Source organism: Rhipicephalus microplus, chromosome 1, assembly GCF_043290135.1.
Source record: "Rhipicephalus microplus isolate Deutch F79 chromosome 1, USDA_Rmic, whole genome shotgun sequence".
Taxonomy (NCBI): Eukaryota; Metazoa; Arthropoda; class Arachnida; order Ixodida; family Ixodidae; genus Rhipicephalus; species Rhipicephalus microplus.
Genome location: NC_134700.1, coordinates 253,768,394 through 253,782,211, shown reverse-complemented (window position 1 = coordinate 253,782,211; position 13,818 = coordinate 253,768,394). Strand labels below are relative to the sequence as shown.

Genomic DNA, 13,818 nt, shown 5'->3' with positions numbered 1-13,818 from the left:
ATGACATGACGATAGTTATAGCGCGAGAACAGACGACGACAAAGGAACAAGAAGGAGAGGAGCGCTATCTAAGAATCTGTTGCGTGAAACACGAGATGACTATGAGTTACGAATGTGGCGATAAAGAAGCCATGAACACCAAAACATGAGATTTAAATGACGAAATTTCGTCATTACACTCAAACAAAACATCGAGTGAAAGAGGCGTCTTTTTGTTCCACAGAAGTAATTGTTACTATCTTGCGTTCCTTTACTCACATTATCGCTGCGAGCCCGGTCAATGCCACCAAGAGAAAATATGTTCAGGCCTGCTCCCTACCACCATGACGTCACTCGTTTTGCCCGAGCGATCGCGTGTACTGGCAACGCCTCCATTTCATACAATGCCAGTGCAAACGCGCGCTCTTCAACGGGAGTCGTCGGTCCGCCTTAGTTCAGCAGGGGTCGTAATGCGACGCCACATGAGGGGCAGGGCTGCGTGCATGACACGTGCTTCCGAGCGCTTTTCCACGGAAACGCGAAGGACGTGCATCCCTCTCTAATGCGTCTGTCAGGTTTGTTCCTTCATGCTCCTTCTTCGTGGCTGCAAGCAATGCCGCCGCCACCTTTGGCTGGCCGCATAGCGCCACGAACGGCGACACGCTATCTGAAAAGACCGGATCACTTACACAGCCAGTGTGACCACCAACATTGTGATAACGAGGAACGCAAGACGAGCACCCCACGGATATGAACACAAATGAACAAAAATTATATTATTCCCGTCGTGAGGCACTGCATGAAGGGCTCTCTTCCCCATGACCGCAAAGCGCAGGCGAAGGCAGGGTGATGGGCGAGAGCAGGAAAGGGCTAGAGGAGGGGGTGGTAAACAACTGGATCGGGCGCATCTGGCTGGCATTGATGAGATAGAAGATGCGCTGGTACTGGGGGTTGCGAATCCATTGCCACCATCGTCTGCGGTTAATGGATAAAGTGTTCGCGGTGAGTTTTACATGCTTACTGAGTTGATTTTGCCTTTTGCGACAAAAAGTGCGCAGGTTTAAGTTATGGGTTATGCTTGAAAGCGTTTAGAGATTTATCTGCGAGCCTATTCCTCCACAAAAAAGTCAAATAATGTGCACTATCGAATGCGTGGTCGATCTATAAGAGCGAAACTTGATTGACCACCAAAGTGTTGAAATAAATAAGGTAAATTTTATTCATTTTTTATTTACACGTACACTATCTAGGGCATGCAGGAAAAAAAAACTGTTCCTACTCCTTTGCGAAGTTTCTGCGGTTTTCTTTGTACTTTTTTGAACATCTGTCTTCGTAGAGACACGTAATTATTTAGAATAGTGTGGTGCTGCCACAAGTATGTAAGCCAGCATAATATCAGGTCGATGAGCATTCCAAAAGATAACGATGATCCTTCGTTTCACGAAAATCTCTCGTGATTGACACAAGGAGCGGCGTGTCTCTTTTGTTCTGGCCCCTCTCGCAGTGGTGCGTATAGTCGCTTCTATAACTTAGGGCCCGGGAAAAATGTTAGTACTGGGTCTAGATTAAATCGCGTAGCACCCGTGGGCGCTTCTACTTCCCTGCCGGTTACTGGATCGGTATATTTGGTAGTTGTTCTTACCGTAAGTGTCTACGCGCATCTAAATTTGAAAACATGTTAGGCTAACGTGCTGGCAAGACTGGCGCGAAATTATAATACCGCAATTAAGTGGTAAGAAAACACTACGCACAAAACCGATGCACTAAGCAATGCAACAGCATTCCTACCATTTTTCTCAACCAAGTGAACAGACGTAATATAAAAAGTCCGCTGCGCTAATCACCAATAGCAAATTATTTACCGACCTTGAAGGAAAAACGCCTGTTCTGAAAACGTACTGCCACGCGCGTACTGCCAGAGCTAACGCTAACAAGTCAGAAACACACATGGCACCTTTATCTTTAGAGCAAGAACGAAGCATGGTGGAGATGGTGCCATTGGAACGACTTAAACATATGTAGCGCGGACACACGTACCTATCGGGTCACGAAGAAAGCGAATGTCGACGTCAGTTTGATGAACGACACGCTCCCATTTCGTTCTTCGGTAGTTCTTAGAAAATGAGAACACTCGCAACTTTGGTCCCTTTGCCACGCTAAATTTTCAGCATCGCCCAACCGTTTGGGTTTGCAGCCGTACAGATTGCGAATGTCCAGCACACAAAACGCATCACACATTCACGCTGTAGTTCATATCCACGCTAAAAGACGGTCTTCTCGAATCCCCAACAAGCAAATCAGCAGGCAACGAAAACGTTTGTCAGGCTTGGCAATCCATGTCTGTCGAGCGACGAGAGCAAGCGTAAGCACGTCTGTGCAGCGAAACACACCGGTCTAAACGGAGTGAAGTATATATATATATATATATATATATATATATATATATATATATATATTTGTTGGACGAGCGCCTGCATTCCGGCGAACGACTTTGTACCGTCCGCAGCTGCACATGCGATCCAGCTATTGATATTCGTTCAGCTTGTCCCTGAAATTCAACAATTAGCAACGGCCAAAACTTTGATGGAAGACGACGGTTCTGTTCCATGCTGCACATCACGTCACACACGCCGTGTGAACACTGCTGTCGCTGCCAGTTGGCTGGGTTTATTGGCCCTGAAAAAAATTTTTGCAGCCAAGATTTTCAGCCATATTGAAAGATTAGACCCTCAAATCGCTAGAAACAACATTTATTCCAAGCAGAAACTACGGGGAAATATTAATGACGTTAGTGCGTTTTTCAGAAACTGCCGCGTCTAGCCACCACGCCGTGAACTAGAGAAGGTAACGTTTGGTGACGTCACACACACCCGAAACGGGCAAGTCAACAATGCCATCCGTCGCCCGCGTCTATCTACTCGCTCAACTCCCTTTTTTTTCTATTTCCGGTTAAAGTTCACACACGGGGTGCTTAGATAAAGATATTACAATACACAACGCACAATACAAAAAAATTTGAAAATAACTAAGGCAGTCAAGCATTGCTATAACACATACTCGCTCAACTCCACTTCAGTTTTCAAAACTGGCCCTCACACTGTCGTCTGTTTTTTCCCCTTCCTGACTGTATAGTGTCTTTCCTTCACGTTCAAACTGAGCTGCACTAAAAGCAATATCATTTTACCATGCACCAATTCGCCCAGTCAGCAGTACTTGTCGGTATGAACAGCAACAGCTACGAAGAATGCTTCCGGCTGGGACAAAGCTCCAGCTATTTTGTGGAAGGGAAAGAGCAGAATGAAAGGAGAGGTTGAGAAAAGGAAGAGGAGGACAAGAACACGCGCATCCTGCATGCTTCTCGGTGATTGTGACGTCACGGCTCGCGTCCGCGAGCAGCCGCCGCGCGCTGACAATCCATCAAAAATACAACCAACTGTTCAAAAATACGGAAAATTAACGCTGTTTATCGCAACAGTGCCATCTTCCTAGTCGAATTTCAAGGTTTCGCCAGTTTTTTTTTTTTATTTACAATGTTTGTTCAGTATCTTTTTGATGAAGCTATACGAATATCACTTGGAAGAGTGTTGTAAGGCCACATTAAGGCGCCGCCAGAATACAAGAATTCATGAAGGGTCCTACTGACATTACAGACAGAAGGAAACGTCAGTATCTTAGCTGCGAAGTAAGCAATAAGACGGAAACGTGGCATGCACTTTAGAGTTGCACATTGAAATACACGCCGAAAGCATCTTCATACCCCTGTACGAAGGATTATGCGAGGTGTATTTGCGTGAAGAGAACGCATTTTCTCTCACCAGCTTTTGCTGATCTCTTTGTCGCACTAAGGTGCTGAAGGATCTGTAACCCATGTGAAGAGCTACATTTGAAAAAAAATCGTTTTTCTTTTCTGCTAATGCGATGGCCAATTTTCAACGCAGTCCATCACGGCAGGACATCCAAGCCTGCTGCTATACGAATGCCCTCGATTCCCCACCGATTCATCTAAAACCAGGTGAGTTCTTCCTGGATGCACGTTCGTTAACTGTGTGAACAATGTAGCTATCGTTAGCAAACATCAAATCAGTTCATATCAAAACTTACTTTTCTGCTTGTCGAGGTATACAAAAAGGACAGCAAGAAAACTTCTTTTTAGATCAATTTGCCAAGCTCATAGCTCACAATTAAAGTTTCTTCCCAGTGAGATCAACGCCGCCAGACGTTACACTTCAGTGATAATTACTGCCATGTCCCCACCTCAGAAGCTCCCATTTATGTGAACCACCATTCTAAAACACTCTTGCTGATGGCCTTATACTAACACACAATAAAATTTCGAACACATAATCAAACACAGTCAAGTGGAAGTAAGTGTAGAAAACAAAAGAGACACCCTTCTTGTCTGCGTTTGACTTCGTGATCTTTTGATTTCCATAAGGTATTTTTACACACTCTTACAAATGTTTGCTCTGATGAAGATGACTTTGCTAAAAGTGAGAGATGGCACATAACAAATTTACATGGCGTAAGAGAATGTATCGGGAAAAAATTTCATCAAACGTAAAATAAACGATGCTACGGAATCAAGTCCACGAATTTCTCGAAAACAAAGGCTTCACAGGTGCAAAAGAAAACCGTCGATGTTCCTGTCATCGAACACAGAATCAACACATTCCGGTGGCGCGCGGTCGCTTCAAACGTAGTGAATAATCCAAGGCAAAATTACATTGCAGAACGAGCTCTTAATTGACATCCCGCGGTGTTTGTTTCCTTGGCTTCGGGAGGGATGCCACGACTTGTTGCGCAGGTTTTCACGCATTCGGCAATAGCAATCCACTGCGTCCTTGGCGTAAAGTGGTCGAGTCACGGGCGCAGTTCGGCGACATCGTGCAACGACAGGGCAAAGCCGGCCGCAAGCAGGCGCTGGTCGACGAGCTCATCGCCATGATGAACAACAGCACCGAGTGAGTGTGCACGTCGTCATTGGTGTGAACAAAGGGGGGGGGGGGGGGTGCCGACCCCTTTTCTTTAAAAAGGGGGCGCTAAGTTTGCTCCAAGTCGCACGTAGGTCTGACTAGCAACCACAACTATGGGGCAAAGCCACACTACATTTATCCAGGCTACATTCTTGTCGCAGTATGGATTTAAGGATGCAGCCCACGACGTGGCGGAGAGGTTAGCTTATCTGTCCCGACGTACGTGGGAGCGGCCCACTACGTGCTAGTTCACACCCCGACGGACCTAAATAGTTTTTTCCATACCATACCATATATTCTTGCCGTGTAGCTGGTGGCACGTTTGGCTTCTCGAAGTCCGGTGATTAACTTGACTGTCCATGACTCAACATTTCTATGACATTGTCCATGACTAGCATCCGTCCAGTTAACTCCAACGGCGTCGTCAATAGACAGTGGTAGCGGGATCAAAGTGCGCATGCGCAGTAACGTGGCGGTGGTTTAGGACGTCCGCTTCAAAGTGAACTTGACGTAGTAGTTGAAGATTTCCTTTGTTCGTCACAAAAGACTGTGTAAAACAGCTTTGCTTGCCTTCAGGTAGCTTTGACGACTGAGTATTACGGAGATTTTGGCATAGTTTTTGAAATAGCTTCCCATTTGAAACGTCTCTAGGCCTAACTAGAAGATTGATGCGAACAAATCGGCAACATAAATGTTTTCGCGTTCAGTGCGTGGTTCATATTTGTTTACTTTTAGTATTACTAAAAAAAACTTTTAACATTAGTTCACGCGGTCATACAGGCAAGCATTCTTGTATTCTTTTCATTTTTACTGTTCTTTGACTTGTTTACCCTCCGATAGGTGACGCGACCGACCCAGCCGGGGCACGTAAACCACGTAAACGTTATTCCGCTAAACTATAAGGTACTGCCCGCGACGAACGTTTCCGACACGATAACGCTATTACCCTAACCCCCGCTATCACGCTAACGGTAAACTATAACTATCTAATAAATACAAAAAAAGCAAAATCAGCTTCTGAGCGACGCATGGTTGCCAGCGGCGTTTGGGTGATGGCGGACGCCCAACTCTGCTACAAAAGGTAGCATATATATATACATTACCACGGGCGTTCCCATAAGGGCAAGGGGGGAGACAAAAATTTATCGCAGAGGCGCAACCCCCTTCCAAGGCCGTGTTCAAAAGTCATGCGTCACAATGGCTGCTAAAATAAAAATGAAAAGATGACGGTGCTTCTAACAAGGTCCTTCCTGCTTTTCGTAATTGGCGTTTCTGGAGTAATCACGACATAGACAGTTGCTCGGACGCCATTATCGACAAAAACCAGCAAACCTACGTAGCCACAGCCCTGGTCATTAAACAGTGAGGGGACGGTACGTCCGACTGAATACAAGTACCGTGCCGACTGTGCACTGGGCTCAGTCCAGGGCTTCGCTTGCAGCTGCCGCTCTCCTGGCCCGGTCGATCATATATACGCAGCTGATCTTCCAGGTTCTCGCTGGCCAGCATCTCTTTCCATTGCTCCGCTGGGGGATCCTGTTTTGGTGCTAAAGCTGTAATGGCCTGGCATCCCACGTGACGTTGCAGAGGGCTGCTTTAGCTGATCACCATGGGGATTGAGGAGGAGATAACTCCTTCGCATTTAAATCGGAGAACTCACTAGTCCTCATCAATATTGTGCCTTACAAAGAAAAACAAGACCTTATAGCTTCGATTTCTTAATCCAATTGAGAACCGTTGACTTTCCACCTTTACTTTCGAAAAGCCGACACGAAAGGCAGGCCGTTGCGAGAAGCACGTGCGTCATTGCGCCATTTTCATGTTTGCATTCAGTGGCATTTTTGTGCCATTTCGCCCGAGGCCCGCTGTGGCGAGATGGTGAGTACACAACATCTTGATTTGTTTTTTTTTTTTTGCGCCAAGAAAGACGAACAAATGTAAGAAGACCAGACAGGCGCTTCCCGTCGTTTCCTATCCTTTCAAAAAGTAAAAAAAGAGAAACACTAAAAGAACTGTGTTTTAAACCTTTCTTTTTTTTTTGTTAAAGAACGCAAACTGTCGGGCATTCAAAAGAGCCTACCGGTTCGTAAAAGAGAGGAATTAGGGCGTGAGGCTTAAAATGCGCAAGGGTCATTTGGGTTTATTGTCCAAAGACTTAAGATATCCTCAGAATGCACGCATGGCTCCAGCTGCAATTGCTTTCTTTTTATTTTCTGTATAACAAACCCTCCCGTTGCGGGTGTTTTGGGGTATACCAGGCGTTTGTTCCTGCGGGGTGCAGTAATCAAAGTTTGTGCGCGATTGTGACGCAGGTATTTTCCCGACGACCAGCTGCTGAAGGACGCGGAAGGCCGGTCCGAAGAATCGCTGCGAAGTCTTAGCTCCGTCTTCGTCCGGGTCGAGGACGAGTACTACGGATCCAGGTTAGGGTCATACCGCGCATTGCTGCTGAAAGCCTGTCTCCGACCCTTGTTCCGCCGTGTTAAACAGCTGCGGATCCCGAAGGCCATGACCTTCGGGATCCGCTTGGACAGCGTGCACGCTGTCCAAGGCTACAGACACAGTGGGCTAGACAGTTTGCACGTTGAAGTGTTTAGCTAATATTTGCTCGTTTGAACACCCGGGAAGCTAAGGGCTGTTTCTCTTTCCCACTCATTTACTCATAAGTGATATTAATGCATGGATAACCAATTACTGGGTCATAATTGACGACTTATAGCGAAAAGGTTCAACGTAGGCCTTCCTACTTGGATTCTGGTCGAACATCTCGAATGCACCGACAGACAGTTTTTACAAAAATATGGGCCTGAGCAAACACGCTTCTTCCTTCCTTTATTTTACGCGGTTTGTTCAACGTGGAAATGTTTGAATGGTTGGGCGGCTGATAAGTAGTGCAAGCTTTTTCCTTTTGTTTCTCTTTCAAATTCCGTTTGAAACGCAGTTATTATCCACCGACCGTTGAAGTTGACTAAGTTATTGCGTGACGTTTCACCCTCTGGCTCATTTTTGCTGGTCCACCGCGGTGGTGCAGTTACATGGTGCTCGACTACTCGCGGCAATCGCATTTTAATAGAGGCAAAATGCTTGAGGCCAGTGTATACTGTGCCGTGTCAGTGCACATTAAGGAACGCCGGATGGCCGAATATTCCGGAGCCCTCCTCTGTGGGCGCGGGTGGCGATGTCACGCGCAGTCGAGCATGCGACACTGAGAATGGAGGTTGTAAACATAAACGCCCGATTCTCCTTCACAGCGGACGATAGTTGTTCGGTTCATTGCAGAGCCGCCCCGCACTTAGGTGGCCAGGGGGAGAGAGCATGCGCAAAGTCTGCCGCATACATTGACCTAATAGGGAGGGGGGCACTGCGATGAACCTCCGCCGCCTCCTCTCTCCCTTGAAGCGGAACCCTGGGCCCGATTAGGCGCATTAGTATTACTCCGCAAAAGAAGTTGACAGCCGGTTCCTGCGCGTGTTATTTGTTTAGCGCTTAGCCACCGATAAATCGAGCAGATAGCGACTCGGTCAACCAAGGCAGTAATTTGCTTTTGTTATTAACTTGGTCGCGTAACCCGTGGTAGTCACAGGTGTGAACTGGTTTATACCGCAGCCACTTTTTAACATATTGGTTGATTGAAATGCTCTCCAAAGTGAGCGAACTGTCAGTTCAACGAGTTTGTCACCGACAGTGACTAGTATACATGTAAAACAATCGAGAGCTCTCATGTACCAACCTCTCACATCGGAGCTCTCGTGATTGCTCATCGGCGTCGTCTCGTTCGCAGGACGCACACTGTGATACTGGTGGATGCCAGGGGCTGCGTGGACTACATCGAGCGAACCATGCAGCAACCAATCGACCTAAACGGAAACGAACCCTGGGTCACGACGAGGCTGCAGTTCGGAATCCAGGAGCCCGGATCTCTCGTGTCCCGCCTTTGATCCCGACCCTTCATTCACGCGTATTTATGTCCCACTCTCAGAGTCAGCGGCTTCGTCTGTGCTTCTCGCGAAAAGAGTCGTTATGGTAGGCAAGCACTCCTCCACGCGCGGAAGCGAAGCAACACGTTAATTTATGCCACTTTCTGAAACGGTCGGTGCAGGCGAAGGCATATTGACGCCCCAAGGGATCTTGAAGAGACTCGGAACTAGATCAGAGGTGTATATCTTGACGTTGGGCCCACGTGTTCGACTGAGCCACGACCCTGTGATCACGTCACTGTCCGAACAGTAAGCTGAAAGTAATACTTATGTAGCGAAGTCTTGGAACTTTGTAATTAATCTCCACCTCAAGCGCTTTCTAGAAGGTCGTCCTTCTAGTGGGCCTAGTGGGGCACAAGTGTGGTTGAAAGCTGTCGTTCATGCTGTGGGTGAGCAAAGGCTAGCAGAAAGAACTGGCACACGATATCCTCGCGCACGAGGACTCGTTCGCTGGATTCCGTGCCGAACGGTTGTGCCCTCGCGATCTCCGACGTCAGCGTAGCTCTGGCCGACTGGGCTCGCCCTACGTCATCTCCTGACGCCGATCTTCCGCGACAGCGTAGCTCTGACTTACTGGACTTGCTCTACGCCATCTCCTGACGCCGTCAAGAGCTCTCGCAAGTGGTGCCCCGTCCTCGGACTCCTGAGACCATGTTTCCATACTTCCTATCTCTCCTATCCCCTCGATATGTCGTCACTCTCTGGCTTACCTCATCTCTCTTTCTGTCTCTCTACACCTTTATTCCCATCCTTTTAATCCCTCCTCACCCCCCATCCCTTGTGAGCTGCTGCTGAGGTGTCGCACCCTGATGCAGACAATTGCGGGGCTCACTTTTCTCTTCTCTTCTTTCTTATAACATAAACACCCCCCCCCCCCCCCTCTCGCACGAATCACTTCACCTCTGCGAGAAACGCGGGGTGTTCAGATACGGTTGAAAAGCCAGCGAGCTCGGCATAGCGTGATGAGAGCGGCGGGTCACGGACAGTTGCCGGCGCAGCTCATCGTAGCTTTGGCAGAGCGTTATGACCTCTGCCACTGAGCTTGGTTTTTTTTTTTTGTGAGGAGCATGCTGAAGGCATGTGAATTGATGCATTTCATAATGTGCCTCATCTTGAGATTATGGCATGGTGGCGTCGGCTCTTTTGCAAAAGTCGATGTCTTCCATGTAGCTTGTGATTGATTCACAGGCTTGCGAGCTCGTTCACGTAAACGCTGGTTGGCTTGCAGCTTACGAACAGCAGGGCGGCCTAACACGCTGATAATGACAGTCTTGAAGTCCGACCACGTCGTAAAATCTTATGCGTGGTTGTTCTACCACAGGCATGTAACCTCCACAAGGTAGAAAATCAAGTTGGTCAGTTTTCACGTCTCGTCCATGGAAAACGCCCACGCCCTCGTAAATCACGAGACAGTCCTCCACGTCAGTACCATGCGTGCGCGCCAGTGAACACTGGTGCGGATGGTTCCAAAGGACTGTCTCGGGGATACGAGGGACGCCTGGACACGGGGTCGGTGCAGGCGAAGGCATTTGCTGGGCGGGGTCTCGAAGCATTGTAGATGGCAGGGTACGGGATTGTAGCACCAGGGGCATCGAAAGGGGCCCGAAATTGTTGTGAGGGCGCAACACTATCTACCAATCTGTTAAGGTGTTTATTTGGCAGTGCTCAGCGACAATGCACAATGGCGACAGTGAAAGCAATGCACGGATTCCCAGCGCGAGCGGCGCGTTTTCACAAAAAGGAACCGCAGAGGACGACCCATTAGAGGCCGCTGGAGAGGGAGATTGCTACACTTCTTACATTCGAATCTGCAGGCAGCGTCGGTAACGCACGAATAGATTGAGCTGACCACGGCGTCATTGGCGGGTGCACAAGGAGGCCAGGGTGCGGGGCCGCCTCCCCTAATCACCGAGGTGAGAGGGCTCAGAATCTGCCCCATACGTTGACTCAGTTATGGCCGTTATGGATAACGATGGCCGAATGCCTCTGATGCTGCGTTCCGAGAATTGTTTACTTTTCACATTTAATTCCGGAAAACCATGGACTGAATGCAGGCCATAGCGAGGAGCACGTCATCGTTTGATTTCCTTTTTTTTTCATCCATTGGACTCGATCGACAATGGGGAAGTTGGACTGTGAAAAAACATTGCCCCACGCTTCCCCAGCCCCCGCTTCCCGGCACACGCGTATACGGACTGCGTGCAAGAAGCTCCAGGCACGGCAGTTAACCTCAGTTTTGAATCTCTTAGGCGTTTGTCGCGGCTGTACCGAGAATGATCTAACCGAAATCCCACCAGCTGTCGCTTCCCTTGTACTGCGTCACATAATGTGGGATTTGCGGCAACAATAAAATACCCACCCCGTACCCAAAAGAATCTACCCAGAGCTAATGCATTTCTATCATACTGTCACAAAGAAAGCCATGTCTTCACTCTCAGAAGCAGCCGTTTCGTATACGCGAAGAGCTTAATGTCGAGCAGATGAGCCATATAAGGTTCCGTCACCTCTACGGCCTCCCAACAAGCATCATCAGCGGCATTAGTGCGACGTGCAGACGGCTCCCAATTTCTCCGCAGCTGAACCTTCTCTGTGCTCGAAGAGGCGCCCACACCCGATCCTTGAAAAAGAGGCAGGGAGACCTGGAGCGGCGTCCATTGTTACCGCATCCCAAAACGGGCTCTTTGAAATAAATGTCTTTGGTTCACTCATTAAGAGCATGTTCTCGTACACCACGGCTTTTGGGCGCACACCGTCACGTGATGGTGAAGCAAGCAGAGCTTTATCAGGTAAGGATGACACTCTCTAATGCGCGAAATTGTGCTCGGAAAGAAGTGACACAATCAGCGAAATGCCATCCTCGAGCACAGTCGCCGGTAAACTGATCGTCGTCGGACAGAGAAGTGATCGAAAATTGCAGCGTTATCGCTAGCGCTCGCGTAAGCTCTCGAAAAAAGTTCGCCCTCCACCCTCTCCTTGAAAAAAAAAAAAAAAATTTCTGCCAATGCCCTCGCCCAACCATATAGAATTGCGAAGCGGTCAGCGCTGGGACGCATATCGGAAGGCACTGGAGCATGCCGAAGCTTACCGGAGAAACACTTCGAAAAACTGTAAACCAAAATACGCCATGAAACGAAAGAGGGCCCCGCGCAGGTGAACGAAGGCGAAGCCTCAACAGCTAAATAATGCCCATACAGGCGTAGCCGAGCATCTAAAGCTGACTACGCCGTTTAAACCACGCCAGATTTATGCGAGAACTTCCGTTCTCGCATTAATCATTATGTTTACTGCCAAGCAAACCAGGACATATGTAAAACATAAGAGCGAGCGTAGTTTAAATTTATGGGAAAAGCGGTGCCACGTGCTTTCTTCCGCACAATCGCATACAATTAAAGAGGTGGAAGCGAATGGGAAATTAACTTTACCATTGAAACCACGTACGCCCATTGTAATGAATGTATTACACCAGTGCGATTTCGGAACCAATGAACAATTGACAAGTTTTGACTGCGTCGTGTTTGGACGATTCCTTAATTTTGTCGAACTTCGTGGACCACTTTATTAGCTGTCAATATTTCAAAATAAATTTTTTTGTTATCTTTGCCCATTACCCAAGCTCACCAGCAAGGGCAAATAAAGCTGGCAGCCATGCACAACACGTAGGCAGCATATCTGCTACGGGGTATTCACAGATGCTTCATAAAATCACAAAAAAAACACAGTGTTCACAAAATGAGAAAGTTTATTGTAAAAAAACTTTTTTACTTGAACTAAATACAGAACTCTTCACAAGACCACTCTGCCTGAACCAGCCCGCTTCTTGGCACACAAACACAAAACAGGGCAACAAAAACAAGAACTTCCTTTAGAGCTTTTGGTAGGGCAGGCAATCAATGAAAGGAGGAACACTAACACTTTCCTGCACTCCTACGAATATAGGGGCACAGCTTTTGCTTAACCTGAAAATGTCTTCTGGAAAAAAAAAAAAGATGGGCCCGACTTCAGGCAAGCAGAGAGTTCGTAAAGACTGCATTTGTGTAGCCGTCCACTTCAATCTGCTCATAGACGTAGTTGCGGTTAGACCTGCATTCGTCTCCGCACTTTTGCGAGTTACACTTGGGGCAGGGAAAATGACAACCAGGGCAATTGGGCTGCAGGCAGTCACAGGCATCCTTGTTTGAAGCAATGTGGATACCTCGAGCATTGTAGTGTCTGTGTGGCCGAGTCCTGCAATGTTAAGAGGAAATTTTGTGCACGAAGTGCCACACAGTTATTGAACACTAAAAAAAAGCACTAAAAGCAAAGGCACTGAATCAACTGATAAAAAGGACTAGAGCAAAAAAAATAGAACTGCATTGCTCACAACGCCCCCTACATACAGCGTACCCAAGCTTTGCTTGTACTAGACTCCCCAAACACTCGGCCCACAAAACGTGTGTGAAGAAGAAATGCGACATGGCATTTCGCAAATCTCTACAACAGCGAACTTCACCAGGCTTTAAGAGAATTAGAACCGATTTAATCAATTTTCAAACAAAAAAAATGCTCCACATGGCTCGGTCATATGCAATTTTTTTTTAGAAAACACCTGGGAAAGCACGTTGCTGTACAAGCCATCCATGTCCCTCGTAAGCCCAGCTTACCTGAATAGGACTCTCAACGTGGAGGAAGGAACAGGTTTGTCATAGGTTGCAATACCTCTGCTGTAGGTCCATCTGAGCTATCATGTCATGCCGATACTGACGGCAACGCAGCAGTGCCATTGATCGTGCCAGGTACTGACTGCTGTCCTCTGTCGGCCCAGACTCCTCGCGCTGCTCTGTGCTTGGAGATGGGGGATTACTACCAGATGCACTGGAAGGGAAAGAGTTCGCATACTTCATTACCATACA

General features: G+C 47.7%; 2 protein-coding genes across 7 annotated transcripts in view; one reads left to right on the top strand and one right to left on the bottom strand.

Moving 5' to 3' along the window:
- LOC119186692 (transport and Golgi organization protein 2 homolog) overlaps positions 1 to 12,536 on the top strand; it is a 44,516-nt gene extending 31,980 nt beyond the window's left edge. Inside the window, exons 4-7 of the mRNA XM_037435164.2 lie at positions 3,918 to 3,991; positions 4,784 to 4,940; positions 7,265 to 7,375; positions 8,734 to 12,536. Coding sequence (XP_037291061.1) covers positions 3,918 to 3,991; positions 4,784 to 4,940; positions 7,265 to 7,375; positions 8,734 to 8,890 — 499 coding nt within the window. The 3' untranslated portion in view covers positions 8,891 to 12,536. The remainder of the gene's footprint in view (positions 1 to 3,917; positions 3,992 to 4,783; positions 4,941 to 7,264; positions 7,376 to 8,733) is intronic.
- A 114-nt stretch (positions 12,537 to 12,650) lies between these two features.
- LOC119186654 (uncharacterized) overlaps positions 12,651 to 13,818 on the bottom strand; it is a 46,301-nt gene continuing 45,133 nt past the window's right edge. For 5 of the 6 annotated variants that reach the window (XM_075893480.1, XM_075893467.1, XM_075893474.1 and 2 more), the window contains 2 exons: positions 13,625 to 13,780; positions 12,651 to 13,153 (listed from right to left, as the gene is read on the bottom strand). In XM_075893480.1, the coding sequence (XP_075749595.1) occupies positions 12,928 to 13,153; positions 13,625 to 13,780 (382 nt within the window). In that variant the 3' untranslated portion in view covers positions 12,651 to 12,927. Of the gene's footprint in view, positions 13,154 to 13,569; positions 13,781 to 13,818 lie in introns of all 6 variants that reach the window. The other variant, XM_075893491.1, reaches the window with a different exon arrangement.